The 19056-nt window shown below is 30.7% G+C and overlaps 1 protein-coding gene across 1 annotated transcript; it reads right to left on the bottom strand.

Annotated features, from left to right (window-relative positions):
- Window positions 1-3085: 3085 nt before the first annotated feature.
- On the bottom strand, window positions 3086-18412 carry LOC134838040 (probable serine/threonine-protein kinase DDB_G0282963). The gene is made up of 2 exons (XM_063853488.1): window positions 12208-18412; window positions 3086-3828 (listed from the first exon to the last, which is right to left on the bottom strand). The coding sequence occupies exons 1-2, from the start codon at window positions 17262-17264 to the stop codon at window positions 3765-3767; spliced, it is 5121 nt and encodes a 1706-aa protein (XP_063709558.1). The 5' UTR covers window positions 17265-18412; the 3' UTR covers window positions 3086-3764.
- Between the last annotated feature and the right edge of the window lie 644 nt (window positions 18413-19056).

The raw sequence follows: 19056 nt of genomic DNA, 5'->3' as shown, positions 1-19056 counted from the left end.
TAATTTCTTTAAAAGAACTCATCTTTTTCTTATTCAACCCACATAATAACCTCTTATTTGATGTAGGTCAACAAATTCAAAGGATTTTAATGAAGCAATTATAAAGTTCTTTCCCGCATTCATGATTTGTATACACAACAAGAATGTACCGCCAATTAGCTCACTTTATTATGACAACAGCTACTGTGTTGTCGTGTCTTTGCTGATAAGCCAACAACTACTGATAATACGGTGTCAAGAGTGTCATCGAAAGATGAAAATTTTTCAGCCTTGAACGTTTAGATGTTAGATAAGCGCAAAAAGTCTCAAGATAACTTTGTTACGTATTTTTTGAAATTTGACCTTGTGAAGGTCAAATAAGAATAAACAATAAAAATCTTGATTCTAATCGGATTTTTTTGAATGAAATTCGATCCTGTGTTCATTAAAAATCTTTTTAAAAACTCAAACATCAATTAATCGAATGATTGATCGACTAAAACTTTGAAATAAGTAAAAAGAGGATGATTAATAATCAGACGTGTGTGTTTTATCTGTTGTGACACATTTTTGTTTGAAAAGATGTTAATGATATGCTTTGTATCGCGTCACGTTACCCTTCTTTGAAAAAACGGAATGACAGAAAATGCAAACAGGACTGCTTGTCGCTGATGAATGATGATGGCACAAGTGCATTTAGAGAAGAAGATGACGAGAAGTACTTGAGATGAAACATATGGCCTTAATTATCGTCGTGTGTTGATTTGTTTTCTTTCGCTTTTTTCTGCTGGCACCTTTTGTGAGAACGAAAGAGAAGAGTTTGAAGAGAACTTGAGCAATGTTGAATGAAAAATTAGTTGGAAAAGGCTTTTCTTTGATATAAAAGTCGAAAAAAATGAAGAAAATGGAATTTTGAGTCATGAAATCAAATGAAATGAGAGAAATTCTTTAAGATAATTGAGTTGAAGTTGTTGTTTTATAAACAAATGTTTGGAATTTTTAACACTTGTCTCCCCCAATTCTTCATTCAAATTTATCTATTTGAAGTTTTTGTTGCTACATTCATAAATTTTTAGACTTCTCACATATTTTTTTGAAAAAAATGTATCAAAAAAAAAAAAAAAATAAATAAATAAAAAATATAAAAAAATTTCCTCTTGTAAAAAATATTGGTATTTTTTGTAAAAAAAATTTTTTTGGTTGAAAATTTTTTTTTCGCGCAAAACCTTCCTTGAGTCATAAGAATCACTTTTCTCCATGAAACATATGCTCGGAAACGCATAGTTTTTGCCACAAGTGCTTAGTTTCAACTTTTGTAGGGCAAAATCAATAAAAATTTTATAAAAAAATTAAAATAAAATTTTAAGCTTAAATTATCTTAAAAAACTTCAAATTTTGAACTTTTTGAAATAAAAAAACATTTTTTGATACAATTAATTAAATTTTTAAGAATTAAATTAATAAAATAATTAAATAATTAATTTTTAGACCTCTCACGTATTTTTAAATATAATTGTATCAAAAAAAAATTAGAATCAAATATTAAGCTTTATTTATTTCAAAAAAAAAACTTCAAATTTTAAACTTTTTGAAATAATTAAAGCTAAAATTAAATTAATTCTAAAAATTTTTTTGATACAATAAATTTCAAAAAATACGTGTGAAGCCTAAAAATAAGAATAAGTAGAAAAACCAAAACTCGGTTATAAGACTTCACGCCTAAATTACTCCTTTAATTGATTTTCCGTCATACAATTCACGACTCGCATATGGGAATTACGAAAGAAGTAAAAAGAATTAAAAACAAAGAATGGAATTAAAATTACTGACCTGTGACGCGAAATAATCAAGCAATCAAATCAGAAATTTCTCATTTAGTGTCTTCCTTTGTTGTTCGCAGACTTTTAATCAAATGAAATGCACCTGCGCTCGTTTTTATTTTATGTTTTTTCGGATTTGATGATTTTTATCGACGAAAAAAATTTTAGATATTGCAAGTCACGACGCCTACGAGCTTTTTTGTCATCGGATCCTCGAAAAAAAAAATATAAAATAAAAACTCGACACCCTTGCTCGAATTTCATGTGTGCGAAGCGCTTTTCGGCAGCGAACATACACACATGAATTTATGCACGGCTTCGTATGATGCATTTAATAAAACAACAATACATTATAAAAAATGCAAAAAGGAAACAAAAAGAATGAAACCGAGTACGAACTATAAAATTGGGAGCTTTTAACCTCTTTCCGGGAGGCGAACGAGCGAGTTCGCGTTTCTCCCTCCCCCCGTCCCCCCGCACAATGATGGTATGAGTTGTACTTTTTTTTTTGACGAGTGTGAGAAATTTGGCGGGGCAGATGAGTCGCACACAAACACACACAAGTACACGGACTTTCCCGAGAATGTAAAAGTATTTTTTCTTGTGACGTGTTTCATGCACGGAAAATGCGCGCGCAACTCGTACAAGGCTCCATACGAAGACCAACTTGCCTGCACGAAGGTACAGAACATTTCAAAAAGTCATTTGACATAAAATCAATACATTAAGAAGAAATTATTATATGTCCCTCCTGGATGACTGATTTATATTTCTCGCATATGAGTCATGGCTTACAACAATTTTCCATCTTTTTTCTGCTGAAAAATGGTTTGAAATGGAAAATTCTCGTTAATTTGATTAAAAATTCATAAAAATATTAAAAATTAAGAAATTTCTCGAAATTTTCATTAAAAATTCATAAAAATATTAAAAATTAAGAAATTTCTCGAAATTTTCATTAAAAATTCATAAAAATATTAAAAATTAAGAAATTTCTCGAAATTTTCATTAAAAATTCATCAAAATTCAAAAATTTCTCAAAATTTTCATTAAAAATTCATAAATTTATTAAAAATTAAGAATTTTCTCGAAATTTTCATTAAAAATTCATAAAAATATTAAAAATTAAGAATTTTCTCGAAATTTTCATTAAAAATTGAAAAAAAAAAAAAAATTTTTTTTTAAATTAATTCTCAATGGAGATCGAAATTACATAATTTTTCTTTTAATCAATAAAAGTTGGATCTAAAGGAAGATGACAAGAATTTATAATTGATTGCCCCATTTATTTAAATTATTCGTATATTTATGTAACACGAACACGTTCATTGAACGTCACACGAAGTTGATTGATTGCAAAAAATATGCATGCGCGTGTTTCGCTCGGAAAAACTTTTTTCAAGGAGATTGCTCAAGTTTTTTCCAAAAAATCATCATTTTATGTTGGATATAAAATTGTGTTGTTATGGAAAATTTTTTTTGGAAACATAAAAAAACGAAATTCATGCCCTAAAACGAGTTTAACAAGAAATTTTAACTATCTAAAAAATTTTTTTGACAATTTTTTGCTTTTACAAAGAACGACACATTTCTATTTTTTTAATTTTTTTTTTTGAAGCAAACTTTGGTCTTTCTTTTTTTTTAATTCTAAGCTAAACTTTTATCTCTAATAAATTTCTCTTCGCTTTTTTTCTTCTACTACAAGACATTTAATTACCTTTTTCTATTTTTTTCAGACATTCCCATTTTTTTTTTGAACTAATAGGTATTATGGAAGTTGGAAAAATCAAATCCAAACGGTGGTAATGCTCGATTCGACTGCTGAGACATGCTGTTGTTGCCCGAGTTGTTGTTGTTTCCGCTGGAACTTGCGCCTCCATTGCCCGATGCATGCATCACGGAGTTTTGCAGTGCATGTTGCATGCTGTTGTTGGATGCGGACTCTTTGCGAGCCCCGAGGTTATGTCATTCGCCGCTCGCTGTTACGGTTGTCCAATTCCACGGACTGTTGTAACTGGATTTTTGCTGACTGAAAAAAAAAAAAAAATAAAAATAAATAGTTAGAATCTTCGTGAAAACGAGAGAATCGATAAAGTTCAATATGTACTTAGCAAAATTGAAATTTATGTTTACATTGAGGAATACACGAGTTTTTAATAATGTTTTGAAAAAAAAATAAATAAATAAAATTTGTATCAATATTGATGCGCACATGTTCATATTTTAGTGCGAAAAAATTGTTCTCGAACAAACACATCAGTTTTGAAGTCGGTAACAAACGCCTTTGTTGTTGTTATCACTTAACGTTAATTAATTCAGGTGTTTTTCAAAACACATGCACGTAAATTTAAATCAATAATGGAAATTTTTATAAAAAATTACGTAAAAAAGTTTTTGTATGAACGATTTAATCGTATTTCTAATTTTTTTTTGAACAATTATTTTAATTTAAGTCATTTGAAAATATTTAAAAAAAATTATTTTACGAAAAATAATTGTAATTAAATTTTTATTTTTTAATTCAAAAAATTATTAATTTTAATTCAAAAAATATTTTTTAAAAAATTTGAATTAATTTTTTTATTTTTTTTATCAATTATTTTTCATAAAATTATTTTTTTTTAATTTATTAATTTTTTTTTTAAGTAAAAAAAAAATAATATTTAAAAAAATATTTTTATCTTTTGCTGTCAACTTTTTAAAATTTTGAAAATCGTATTTTTTTTTTTAAAAAAATTTTTTATAAATTTTTTTGACAATTATTTTTTTAAATTTATTAATTTTTTTTTAACTTGAAAAAATTATATTAAAATATTTTCGAAAAAAAAAATTTCAAGCGAAAAAAAAGCATGAGAAAAATATTTTTTTAATCTTTTTTTTTTTAAAATTATTTTATTATTTATTTATTTTTTTTTTTTTTGAAAATTTTTTTAATTTAATTTTTTTCAAGTTAAAAAATTTAATAATTTAAAAAAAATAATTGCCAAAAAAATTTGAAAAAAGATTTAAATTTAAAAAAAGTTTTTGTAAAAATACGATTTTTCAAGAATTATTAAAAAATTAAATAAAAAATCAAAATTTTTTAATAATATTTTTAACTTTTTTTTTAATTTTATCCCATAGGATTTTCGATTTTCAAAATAAATTTCATAAAATTTTTAACAGAATGAAACAAAATTTCAATGAAAAAATTTTTTGAATTCTTAAAATATTTCTTTCTTCTTTTATATATTATTTATTTACGAATCCAAAGTAAAATAAATTTTCAGAACATATTTTGCGCAACAAAAAAATACGTTGAATGGACAACAATATATCTACCTATCATCATCGTGTTTGCTTAATAAGTTAATAATATTGACTGTGCACGGAATGATTATTGTTATTAAAATTTTACACTCGCGAGTAATAATAGTGTAATAGTATCCACGTGTTTTTAATGATCAGTCAAGCCACTGTTATCAATATTGTATTTGAGATTAAAGCAAAAAAAAATGAGAACAAAATTTTTTTTTGACTTGTTTTTTGATAAGAACTCGCGATAACAGGAGCATTGTCCTCTTTTGTTTGATCGAATCGCATTTTTTTTTTAATCGTGCTTATCATAAATTTTTGTCTTTTGTCCGACGAAATATTTTTTTTTTGCATATTAAACAATATTGTTTACAAAAAATTGACAATTTTGGGAAACAACAACCCACGTTCGCCAAAAAAACGTTAATTAGCATTTTTATTTGGAATAACAGGAAGACCAATTAAGTCGAAACGACAGATTATTCATCATCAAAAAATACACAAAACGCGAAAAAATGGGGTCTTTTGCCGTCATTTTCGCAGAAATGCGATGATAATTTAATTTTTTAGCTCATAATAATTTTTCGTAGACTGCAGATTGATTTTACAATTTGAAATGATAATAAAATGCCATTAGCAATGATTTCGCTTAAATATATTTTGATACACACACGAAGAGATGACGACGATGATTATTTTGTTGGAGAGATTGGAAGATGTCGAGCTACGTGACTATTAACAGGAATATTTGCGCGCGTTATATAACGAGGGGACTTTGCACTTCAATGAGGGAATTTACGGAGAATTTGTGATCATCTTCAGAGGATTTGTTTTGAAAAGAGATTAAATGCTAAAAGAAGCTTAAGAGTGAATTGAAAGAAAAATTCTTCGTAATTGCAGGTTTTGAAATATTTATTAAAAGTTATTAAAAAGTCAAATTTTTTGCCCTTTTAGGTTAGGCTGAAAAGTTTAAAGAACGAAAAGTTCAAAAGTCATGAAAATTGTTTAGAAGTTAAAAATTCATTAGTTTCAAGTTTTAGAATTTTTTTCTGAATATTTTGAAAATTTTTCGATTTGTCCTTTAAATGACCTTGAATTTCTTTTTTTGTAAAAATTGACATTTTTGTCTAAAAAAAAAATAAAGAATAATATTTCATTAATTTCAAATTTTTGAGTTTTTTTTTGAAATTTTTAAATTTTTTGAAAATTTTTTTGATTTGTCCTTTAAATGACCTTCAATTCCTTTTTTGTAAAAATTATAATCTTTTTTTTAAAGAAAGTATTGAGAATATAGAATAAAGTTTCAAATTTCAGAATCTTAAAAATTTTTTCTGAATATTTCGAAAATTTCTTCAATTTGTCCTTTAAATGACCTTGAATTTCTTTTTTTTGTAAAAATTATAAATTTTGTTTAAAAAAAATTCATGAGAATATAGAATATAGAAAAAAATTTAAAATTTCAGATTTTTTAAATATTTTTTTTTTCTGGATATTTTGAAAAATTTTCGATTTGTCCTTTAAATGACCTTCAATTTTTTTTATGAATTTTAACTTTCGTTTAAAAAAGAAAAAAATTAATTTTTCATGAAAATTAATGAAAATATTTCGTCAACGAAAACCCTTTCAAAATTTTCTTCTTATAGAGTCACTCCAATATCAAAACATTGCCAACTCTCTCTCCATCGTCGAAGTATTTCATTAAAAATTCCCTTGTGTGCATTCACTCGCTTTATAAAATTCCTTAATCAAGCTACTTTACTTGCATCCCTATCGTCTGTCGTACACTTGACGCAATCAGTAGATAATACCTTCATTTTCTACATATTTTGTCTCATCAATTGCAAAATAAATGTCCCGAATATATTAATATTTTTAAATGCGTAAAAGGGTGTTTTTCCCTTTATTTATGACTCATGAGAGATTTCGAGTGTTCGTCGCGTAAATGTTTCTGAAGGGCACTCTGCTGAATTAGTTCAATTGTTTTTTGCTGGTTGTTCAAAAATTTGTCTCTTGTGAATGCCTTGGTTCGAATTTAATTTGATTCGGAAAAAGTTTGCCGGTATTTTTCTCTTATGTACTCAACTTCCAGTTACTCCGTTCCTTGCTCATTCATATTTATTATGTACTTCCATTTATTATTATGTAACTTTGTTGCATCTCTCCAAGTTCATTCAATGGTTTTAGTCTAGTTTTTTCTCGACGTCGTCGTCTCTTCCATACAACACGCAGTGCAAATTTTGTGTGTAGACTACATATTTTGATAAAGGCAGAAGAAAGTGAAAACAAAAACTGTCGAGACACAAGTACACACATTTTCTGCATCGCATCGTCTAACGATAGAATAGAAGAGTAGTAGAATCAAGGTAAAGAGTGCCATCGTTGTTGTTGTTGCTTGCTGCAGAATCGTTTCTCCGATATTTTCTGTGTGGCAAGAGGCAGGAACGCAGCAAAAGAGGAAAAATAGCAAAATATATATTTGTTGTGATTTTGTAATAACATTAAAGGAGAACCACACTTGTTGCAAAAAAAGCTCAGATTTAATTTTTATGCAAATTTCGACAAAATCAAAAAACTTCACTCACATCTTGTCTAAACTTTTTTTTTTAATTTCAGATTAATATACGACGAGTTGCGACGAGGGAAAATGCTGCTGTGCATATATTTGACGAATGACAAGATGCATTTGACAGGAGTATGAATGTAATTCATGTGTCTGTCTTTCTGTCTATCAATTCGTTTTTTTGTCGTGTGTTCATGCTTTTAATTTAACAACGATGGAATGAAAAATCTTTTCTTTTTCTCATGAAATTTTTTCAAATTTTTTTTTAATATATTCCATTTCCATCCTTCACTTTGATTGATAAATGTTCAATAAGTGATTAAGACACATTTCAGAAAAAAAAATCGAATAAATGGAAGATATTCAAGTGTTTGTGATGCGGGAAGAGGAAGTAAAGTAGAATCTTTAATTAATAAAAAAAAAGTGAAAAGGAAATAGTTTTGAAAAAGTTAATTTATGATCGATGTGATGCATTAGAGATGACAACTACTGTGCATGAATCCATCCATCAAAGTTAATTTAAATGAATTAATTTTAATTTTTTTATTTTTTTTAATTTTTTATAATTAGAATTTTGACAGCTGAAAAACTTCATGAAAGAAAAATTTAAATTTTTTATACAATTTTATTTTTTTTTTTTAATTTTCTTGATTAATTTTGAAAAAAAAAATTTAAATTATTAAAATTGTTTAAAAGCAATTTAAAAGTCAAAAATTTATTAGTTTAAATTTTTTTTTTTGAACATTTTAAAAGCTTTTCGTTTTGTCCTTTAAATGACCTTGAATTTCTTTTTCTGTAAAATTAACATTTTTCTCTAAGAAAAATTATAAGAAAAATAAAGAATAAAGTTTCAAATTTCAGAATTTTTAAGTTTTTTTTTTTGAATATTTTAAAAGTTTTTCAATTTGTCCTTGAAATGACCTTCAATTCCTTTCTATTTGTACAAATTAACATTTTTTCATATCTTTCAAATTTCAAACTTAAAAACCATCAAAAAGATATTGAAATAAAATTTTCGTAATTTTTAATAATTTTCAAGCTTAAGAATCATGAAAGAGACATTCATGAAAAAAAATCAAAAATTTCACTCAACAGTTGTAATTTTCGTTTCAGATGTCAAAATAAAACAAATTAAGGCTTAAGTTGAAGGTATAAATGCTCTCTGAATTTGGATTTTTTTTTTTTTTTTGAAAAAATATTCTGAAAGATATATTTTTGTTTTTTGAAGAAATTTTGAATTTTTTTTATTTGTACTACAAAAAGGTAAAAGTTAGAATTTTCAAAATATTTTTTCATATTCTCTTAAAATACGAGAAAAAAAATTTTTCATAACAGAAGGTATATATTTAATTAATTTTTAATAGTCAACCACTTTACGTTGTAAACCACTAATGATTGATTGACTGAAAGTGCTTTTGAATTTATTGCCAAACAAAGCAAGCTTCTCAACAAAACCGCCAGTTTGAACAAATAAATTTATTATTCTTTTTATACATCCATGAAATTACTCGTAGTTGATTTATACGTATTTTTCGTTTGCATTTGGCGCAATTACTTCTTCCAGCGAAGAAACAAGATGCTTCAACGCTTTCATGAACAGAACGAACGAAATTTTCTCGTCTATACATTTTTTATTATTTTTTTTATATCTATCTGGATGTCGGCGCATCGACGAAAAAAAAAATCGTACATTATAAAAAATATATTTTTCTCTCCTTTTATTATTTTATCTTGCACTCAATTCATAAAGAAAGACACGTAAGTGAACAACATTCAAACGATAAATTCTTCAGCTCATTAATTTTTTTCTGGTTTCCAATTGAATGCTTCTCTCGTTGCATCTCCGCGTTACTCTCCGAAATGTTTGAATTTAATGTAAATATGTGCTCTTTGAAGTTTTTGTCGTCGTCGTCGTCGTAAATAAACACGATCGACCAAAGTACATCATGTACCAAAAGTTTTCTTTTTATTTGCCTTTTTGTGGTTCATGTTTCTCTCGGTTAGAATTGCGCGTTGTAAGACAAGACACAAAGTACATGAAGACGAATTCGCGGCTTATTTCTTGTATGTTTTACGCTTGTTGAGGGCGTTTTGTTTAAAAATTGTTGAAAAATGCGTTTTTGGAAGAATTTTCAATTCAATTATTCAATTTCAAATTATTTTTCATCAAAAATTTCAGAAAATTCTTGCTTGAATAGAAATTTAAAAAAAAATATAAAAAGTAAATTATTTTCAGGAACTAAAAAAGTAATTTTTTTTTAAATTTTAAAAAATAAAAATTTAAATTTTAATTTTTATAAAATTAATTAAATTATTTTAAGGAATTAAAAAAAATTAAAAAGTATTTTTTTGAAAATTTTTAAAAAATAAAAAAATTTAATGTTCAAAATTAAAAAAATTAAAAATAATTTTTTTAAATTAAACATTTTTTTTATTTTTATTTATTTTTTTTTTTCATCAAAAAACTTCAAATTTTAGCGAATTCGAAAAATTATGCTTGAATCAAAATTTTTTGAAATTTCAAAAAATTAAAAAATATGAAAAGCAAATTATTTTTAAAAATTAAAAAAAAAATATTAAAACAGATTTTTTTTTGAAAATTTTGAATGTTTAAAAATTGAAACACTTAAAAAATAGTTTTTTATGACTAAAAAAATTTTAAAAAATTTTTTTAAAAGTTTTTTTTCTATTAATAAAAATTTTAAAATCATAAATGCACTTTTGTTGCTTTCATTGCAACAATTTTATCGCCTCTTTTTTTTGTTTCTTTGTGTTTTATTTTCTCATTCTTTACTAATAATATTAATAATGTGTCTCCTGTTGAAGCGGGAATGTAGTGTAAATTGCGCGCACAAATACAAACGAAAAACCAAGTAAACTGGCAATAAAAATTATCAAAACTTTAGATCATCAAAGACGATGCGGTTTATTTAATTTGCACGCTATTTTCTGGATTTTGCAACTGAAATTCGAAACCAGAAGTTCGCAGCCATCTATCTCCATAAAAATTTACTCCTTTTTGAATCAAGTTTGGGTATCTGGCAAAAGAGGATAGAGGAAAGATAAGCTGCCGAAATAAAAACATTTATTCCAAATATATCAATATTTTACGATTAGTAACCATTAAATATATCAAATTTTTATATTTACGACTTCACAGCTGAGCCTCATAAATATCGTTTTATTTACATTATACCAATTTTTTTGAACTCCCTCGTGAAATAATTTATCACATTTTAAAATGTTGGCGAGAGCGAGAGATACATATTGGATGATATTAAAAATTTTACTTCGATGGAGTTATTTTGTGAAAGGCGCATGTAACGACACAATTTCGAATGTATTAGAAAGAGGTTCGCTCTCACACTCCGAAATAAAATGCAAATATTTGCAAATGCATAATTTAGATGTTCTCGTGCAAATGTTTCGTTTTTGTGAAGCGATGTGTAAGAAATTTAAATTGAAATACCAACGAGTCCAACGAGAACGTTCACAGAGACAGGTCAGCTAATAAATATTTGTTTTTGAATGAAATTTTTTTTTTTCGTGTCCTGCACTAAATAACAACAAAGCCATTGCGAGAGATGGAGAACGAACGCAGTTCATCAATCAAAATGTTCGCATCAACGATTCATGAAATATTAAAATTCACGTACGACAAATTTTTGTCTTGTTTTATATTTTATTATTATTATTTAATATCAATTCTATCTTCTCTGCGAACGTAACAGAAAAATGTCACATATGCAATGATGAGTGGCATTGATTGAACTTTGTCTCGTTTCGTTGAAGATAAATTCAAAAATTTTCAAAAGAGAGGCATGTGCTTGTCTGTCAAAGAACTTTAATTATAGATGATATGCAGGAATATAATGAAAATTGATTGAGCTTAAATTAAATTGTTCGTCCTGTTCGTGCTCCGTTTCACGAAATGCACCGAAAAAACAGACAGCAATAGAAACGAATTTTTTAATGAATGATCATGTTAAAATTTTAATGAGAATTAATTGGATATGTTTGGTCGACGCTTTGAAGATTTGACCAAATCCATTTCGGAGCAATTCGATATTTGTATAAAGTGCAATCGAAAAATTCCCCCTTTATTTGCGTTTTTTTATTGACAAAGTACAAAAGTTGTTGTTTTGTTCAAACTATTTACCATAAATACGTATTTTTATATTAAATTATAAGACACTCACGGAATATTAAGTAAGCAGATTTTTTCGTCAAAAATATTTTTAGGGTTGTTCGAGACAATACAATAAAAGTACAAGTTTGTCAAAATAATAATAATATCAAGATAAATGTATTAATGGACAAACAAAAATGTCTATTGGCATGGAAAGGCACGAGACAACGAACCAAAGCAAAAAAACTCGTCTGTCTTTGGAAAGAAACTGATAATTTATAAAAAATCATGTCGCGTGTTTTGTGCACGTGACTTTTATTACCGACTTCAGCTTATCCGTCTCTATTTTTGTTTGCCTTCAATAACGATACAGATTGAACTTTTGATCTTTAACGGGGAGAAACGAAACAAAGGAATAAACTTACTTGCCAAACAAGGGATGCCATAAGGGAGATGCCATATCAGGTGATTCTTCCAAATTGACTGCGCCGCCTGTAATGTCATCTTCGTTACTCAAAAGACGTCGTTGTAAAGCTGCGGGATCAAGTAACGACAATCCCGGTTTGACCTTTAGTTTTGCCTGTTGTTGATGATGATGCGTTTGCTGCGAATGATGATGGTTATGCTGCGAATGCGATGAACTTGCGGATTGATTTGAAGACGACGAAGAAGCGCCTGGATGCATATTAATGCCCGGCATCGCCATTAAATTTGACATTTTTGACATATTTGCGTGTCCAAACATTGCGAGATCGGCTTGCGTTGCGTTACGAGGCGGTTGCATTAGATTCGAGAGAGATTTACACGTAACGCGTGGTTTAGAGTCTTGTTGAATTTGTTGTTGCTGCTGTTGTTTGAGATGATGGTCTTTTTCTTTTTGGAGACGACGAGCAAGTTGTTGTTGTTGCTCGTGAAACTCCTGAAAGTTGTTAGGAACTTGAAGGAAAGGATTTTGATTTAGTAAGCTGTTCGTTGAGGCTTTCTTTTGATTTGGAGACGGTTGAGATCGACTATTGGCATGATGGCTATTGACGGATTGTTTGTTATATGCACTCGCATTGTACGCCGCTTGTAATTGACTTGCTGCTTGTTGTGACGTCAATTGATTTCGTAATTGTGCGGCTTGTTGCTGTTGGAAAAATCGTTGATTTGCAAGAGTTGGTTGCATAAAAGGAGGCATGCCTGCTAATGGGTTTAATGGATTCATCATTTGACTGAGTTTGCTTTGTGCTTGTGCAGCTGCAAGTGTTCGTGCATTTTCCTGAGATTTTGATGTAGCTGATGCTTTTGCTTCGTGTGCTTTCTTTTGACTATCTGCCTTAATTTTCATCGCGCGTTGTAAATTTGCGTCATTTGCCATTGCTTCTTGCCACATTGCGGCTTCAATTTGACGTTTATAATCCATCGGATTGGGCATTGAGAAATCGTTAAAGCGATTTTGAGACATAAGAGAAAGCATATCAGGCATTGAGGGTGCTTGTAAGCCCATCATACGTTTTATCATCTCCGGATTGAATTGTCCCATTTGTTGTAAATACGGGAGCCATAACATTTGATTAAACATGCTCATTGCCGCTGTCATATCATTTGCGTTTTCAGGTGTTTCGACGGGATTATCACTTTTTGGCACAGAACTATTCTTTGGTGACTCGATAGGTTTCTTTGCATCTCCTTCTTTTTCGCTGGCCTTTGCTTTTGCTTTTAGCAATTCATCTTGGTTATGCAAAATACGCTCGAGTTGCGTCAACGAGATGACAAGAATATCAGGATCTTGTAAAATGGCAGGAAAAGCGAATGCTTCAGGTAATCGCAATTCAGGTCGAGTCGTCAATAACAAAGGAATTTCTCTCGCAGGCGAAGCAAGAACCGCATTGAGACGATCTTTTGGCACAAGAAGAGGATCAGGTACTTTCCAAGCAGGATTACTGATAAGCAATCGAAATTGCGTTAAAGGATCTGGATCGTTGCCTGAAGTTAGGAGCTCCAATAACCGTGCTGTTTCAGGATTTGGTAATTTATCGACGTCAATTACTTCTTTGTCTTTCGTCTCTTTTTTCATGCGTTTCTTCGATGGCTCGTCATCAGAAATGACAACGGGCTCCATTGCATGACTCTTTTTGATTTCTTCTGAACAACTCACTGTTGGGCTTGCAGATTTTCGACATTTTCCCAAATTGAGAGGCTCTTTTTGCTGCGCTTCTGAACTCGTTCGTTTGGGAGACGCTAATATTGATTCTATAAAAAGTTTCGTGCTGTTACTGTTTGATTGATTTTTGTTATTATTATTGTTGTTATTCGATGGAAAGAGTTCAGGAGATGGCGGAACAGCAGGCAATCCGCTTGGCTGAGGCGATTGAATGGTATCTGAGCTGTGTGATACGGGGCGCGGAGAATGAGAAACACTTTTCTTTTGATTGACAGTTGAAGCGCTTGCCTCGTTTTCTTGTTTTTTGCACGTCAAGTCTTTGGGAATTTCTTCTTCGCCTGAATCCGCGGATAAAATTGTTATACTTTGATTCGAATTGTTACAATCTTTGCTACTATCGCTTTCTTTGCGACTATCACTAAATTCACTATCACTATTATTCGTCAAGTTTTTAATGGTAAGCGACAAGTCGTCAAGACCTGTATTTTGACTAAATGGATTTGCCATGTTATCTTCCATTGTGTTTAATGGATTATGCGCTGTATCGAATAAATCACCGTGCAACCCTTCTATTTCGCCCGCTTCGTTAAATGACAAGCACTTTGGTGCTGACGATAGTGTCTCGTTTAATCTTGATAAAATATCTGATACGGGAGCTTGGTTCAGCAATAAATCATCTTCTTCATTGTAATCGTCTGATATCGTATAAATTGAATTTTTCACATCATCATCTGTACCCGAAATATGATTGTCTTCACACCTTTGTTCAATTAACGAGTCTATGAGTTCAGCGCCAGTCATTGTATTGTCACAATGTTGACTCATTAGATCGTGTGTGGCGGCGTTAATTTCATTTATTAATTCAGAACAATCGGGATAATCACTCAAATGTTTATTTTCAGGAAAATGTAAAACGTTTTCTTTATTATTTTCACTTAATAAATGCTCCGTATTTTCGATACACTCCGCAACTTCTCGTTTTAATGTCTCATACACAGCAGTTGGCGGTGCACTATCTGGGCACATATTTGATATAGATGATGTGGTAGATGCATCTTTTGTACCCCTTAGCACTCCTTGCTGTTGTTGTATGTTATTGCATACAGCACCCGATTCATCTAATAGTCTAGTTTCGCAAATAGAATTATTATTATTGGGTAGTTGTAGAGACTGCGAATGCACTTTTCTATTTTCCCCGCCATCGCCGTTACTATGCATCTCCATTCTCGCAACAGGAACACTCGAAATAGAGCTTTCCATGTGTGCCATAGTTTGTGTAGAACAAGCTACCACGTTTCTTACTCTTGTATTCTCCAACGTTGATGCTTGTGAAAATAGGGATGCAGATGGTGTTTCGTGCTCGTGTTCGTGCTCAATATTAGAAACTAGAGGAGGCGATGGTATCAAAATTGGGGTAGGCGATGCACCTATAATACTATTCGTGTTAGACATAGACATGCTTTCGCTGTTCCCGCCGCACGAAGCTTCGACGATGCGATGATGATATGCAGACGAAATATCATTAGGTATTGGTTTCTCAATGCATGTATTCTCTTGGCTTTCCTGATGATTAAACCCAAGTTCAGATATAAAATCATTGTTATTATTATTGTTGTGTGACACATGCGCATGCACATATCTGTCCTTATTTATAGCTGCAAGTGATATGGTATGAGACGGGATATGCGCTTCGATATTATCAAATTCTTCGGGAAAACTTCTTGCTTCGTCATATGTGCCGTTATGCACAGCAGGTTCCCGGGGCTCAAGTGCTTCAACCTTTATCGCCTTGCTTTCTTCGCTTTCGTCAATGCGTTTTGTCGTGTGAGCGCGTTTTTCGACAGCTTCTTGTTTGATATTTACAATGATCGGAGGAACCTTTAATTCAGTCTCCGTCGTTGTTGTTGTATCTGTTTGTTCGCGCGTTGAATCGACAGAGTCAACACGTTCTTTCTTATGCTTCTTCTTCTTCTTCCGTTTATGTTTTTTGTGAACTTTTTTCCGTGTTTCTTCTTCCGTATCGACAACATTACTGGTTGAGCCTTCGTCGCTTCGATGCAAGTGCTCCAAATTGCTTGGCGGCAAAAGAAAGGATTTTTCAGTACGCGGAATTGCTTTCCAACCGTTTGAAGTCTTCGTTAATCGTATACGATTTCTCTTGTCATAATCTTCGCATCGTACTTCCACGATTGTCGTATCGTCTTGTTTTACCCACAGAAAAATGGGATTTACGCGGGGTACAGATAAGGAGTTGTTATTATTGTTATTTCGACAATTATTAAATTTATTGGATTGATAGGTAAATTGCTGTGTCTTTTTAATGGAGTTTGTTTTTGATTGTCGTACAGGTTTGCGTTTCTTCGTTTGTTTTCTCCTGCCTGTTTTACGATGTTTCTGTTGTGCTTTATTTTTATTTACCGCCCGTATTGCTTTTGTGTGCATTTCATTAGTGTAATGATTTGCATTACCATTTTCGTATCCATCGTCATCAATTAAATCATTTGCATCATCATACAATGCTGAAACAGTGCAATTACTGCTGTTATCAATGCGAGAGGATACGTCACGTGACTTTGACTCATCAGCATCGAAAACATCGGTATCAGGATAATCGATCGGATGTACCGTGTCTGCGGAAGTAAAAGTATTTTGTTGTTGTGTGTGTGTATTGTTGCGCCGACTCCTACGATGTTTTTCCTTTTTGACGTCATCGCTGAGAAGAGAGTCTGAAACTTCGGAAGTTTCCCCTCTTTCTTGCTTCAGTACGAAGACTTCGTCTTTCGCTGATGCTTTGGTATTTGTGCGCGCTCCAATACCATTACAATTATTGCTATTACCCGTATACAGAGGTACAAATTGGTTATATGCTTGTCTCTTTTTCCCGCCACTATTGCACTTAGTTTTCGTATTGCGCGTACTATTCAACGTCGCGAGCGGAGTGTTTGTAGTACTGATTCCATCATTGAAATCATCAAATTCTAATTCATCTACGAACTCGTAGCAATCCGCTGTCGAAGTTTTTGTAACCGATGACCAAACTGAAGCTCTCTCATTTGAACCGGCTTGTTTTACGGATGATGGCGTTTCGCCAGATGAAACATTGCCACACAACGACGTTGCCGTCGAGGATCCCGAACACGATGAAGAACAAGATGTTTCAATGTGACACGCGCTGTTTTCCGTCTTGAAAAGCCGGTCGTAGCATTTTTGGCTCTTCTTGATCGGAATCAGGTCAGGCAAAGGAGGCAATGACGTCGCAGAGGCATTTGGTGTGCCTGATGGCGAATTGCAAGACGACACAATTGGTCTCCAATGAACGCCTACCTCAGCGCTCATTCCTCTTAAAATTTTTCTTTATCACTTTCCATGTACAACATTAAGAATATGTAGTTGTACTACGAATACCATTTGGTATATTTTGCTGTACACACGATTATACTGTGTCATATAAATTTTATATCTATAGCTGCTTTGATGTTGCTGCACGCGTATTCTTTTTTTTCTTCTTCGACCAACTGAAAAATCGATTACCATTCATTTAGATGGAACAAATCCATTTTAAGTTTTATTTTTGTTCGTATTAACGACAAACTGTTTCGACTCTCTAAATTATTCACTCTGAATACTTTATTCCAGTTTCTTCACTTTTAATACTCATCAAAATGACATTTGGTTCGAATTTCTTCAATATTATTTTGACACTAATTACTTCTGTTTTGGGATTATCTTGTTTCTTATTTATTCAACATTGAGAGAGCCGAAAATTTTCACAAACACTTTTTTCTTTTGACAAATGTCAATTTTCCCATTAAAATTTCTTTTGCTCTTTTACTTTATTTGCAGCAACTAATGAGATTTCTTGTTAAATTTCATCTAAAGATAATCATTTTTCATACATTTCATATAAATTTTTACACATATATGTGTTATAAAACTTTTTCCAATATCAATATTTATATCACTACTACAAATGCGCACATTTTATTCTCTCGTGTTGTTGCTATTTTCTATTTATTTAGCTATCTAGCTATATGCACTCTTTAGCTATACATGTACGTGTGTTGTGTATATGCGGAATAATAATAACATTCACTCGCGTAATCCATGTACATTGAACGAACTGCTTTTCTGACTACTACTACATGCTTTCCAATTTTTGTGTTTTATTTATTAATCCAGAAATTGGGCTAACGGTTCACTTTTCTTCTTATTCAGTTTCAAACTTTTCAAAGTACATCCGAAAATCTCTCGAATTTTCCTCTGATTATTGATTTTAACTTTTCTTCAATTTTTTCTCGTCGAATATTTTTTCTGTTGAAACTTTTTTGATTTTATCGCAGAATTTTTGGTTTTTCTCTTAAATTTGATGACAATTTGTTTTTTCTTGTTTTGTTGACTTGTTATTTTTTTGTCATATATGTGTTCCTCATATATTTGTGTATTTATTGTTATATAGCCGACATATGAATAAGGTCATACACGACACTATCGCTATTTTAATTTCAAACATAAGTTCACTCTATCAATGCTTATTCAAAACTGAGAGATTTTATTACGAAATATTACGATGTTTACACTTTTGGTCGATGCCTTGTGTGTTTTCTCGCACAAATACATTCGCACACGATATACCCGAACACATACCATCAAACTCCGTGTGTTCTCTCACATGTGTTCTGAAGCGACGAGTACGTGTGAAAACTCTGTATACGGCACGCTCTTGTCGCGAAGAGACACCGAAGATGACGTCACGGATTGTCGTTTGAATGTGTGTGTTGAAGTTTTCCGTCAGTCTTCGGATGCGAAGTGTAGCGAATGACAAAGCGCGTATTGACTAAACTCCGCCTCTTTTCCCCATTTCGCTGCTTTGTGACCCTATGTTAGCGAATCAGAAGCTTCCATTTCGCGATTTCGAGGAAAATGATCCAAATTGCCCTCGAAGATGGAATTTCCTGAAAATACATTAAAAATATTTTTTTATGAGTTTTTGAATGACATTCAAACTTTTTAACGATCTACAAAAATAAAGCAATAAAAAGTTTAAATATTTTCTGAAAATAAAAAAAAATTCGTGTCTGTTTTTCATTAATTTTCCATTTCCGTTAAATATTCTTCAACTCAAACGAAA

The sequence above is a fragment of the Culicoides brevitarsis genome, chromosome 1 (assembly GCF_036172545.1).
Source record: "Culicoides brevitarsis isolate CSIRO-B50_1 chromosome 1, AGI_CSIRO_Cbre_v1, whole genome shotgun sequence".
NCBI lineage: Eukaryota > Metazoa > Arthropoda > Insecta > Diptera > Ceratopogonidae > Culicoides > Culicoides brevitarsis.
The sequence above is the reverse complement of the archived record's forward strand: the minus strand, read 5'-3'. Positions and strand labels throughout refer to the sequence as shown.

Excerpts from the sequence above, each read along its gene's own strand:
- LOC134838040 (XM_063853488.1), bottom strand. The coding sequence starts at position 17,264 with ATGAGCGCTGAGGTAGGCGTTCATTGGAGACCAATTGTGTCGTCTTGC. Across the intron at positions 3,829-12,207 it reads TGGCATCCCTTGTTTGGCAA|TCAGCAAAAATCCAGTTACA; the intron begins GTAAGTTTATTC and ends TTTTTTTTTCAG.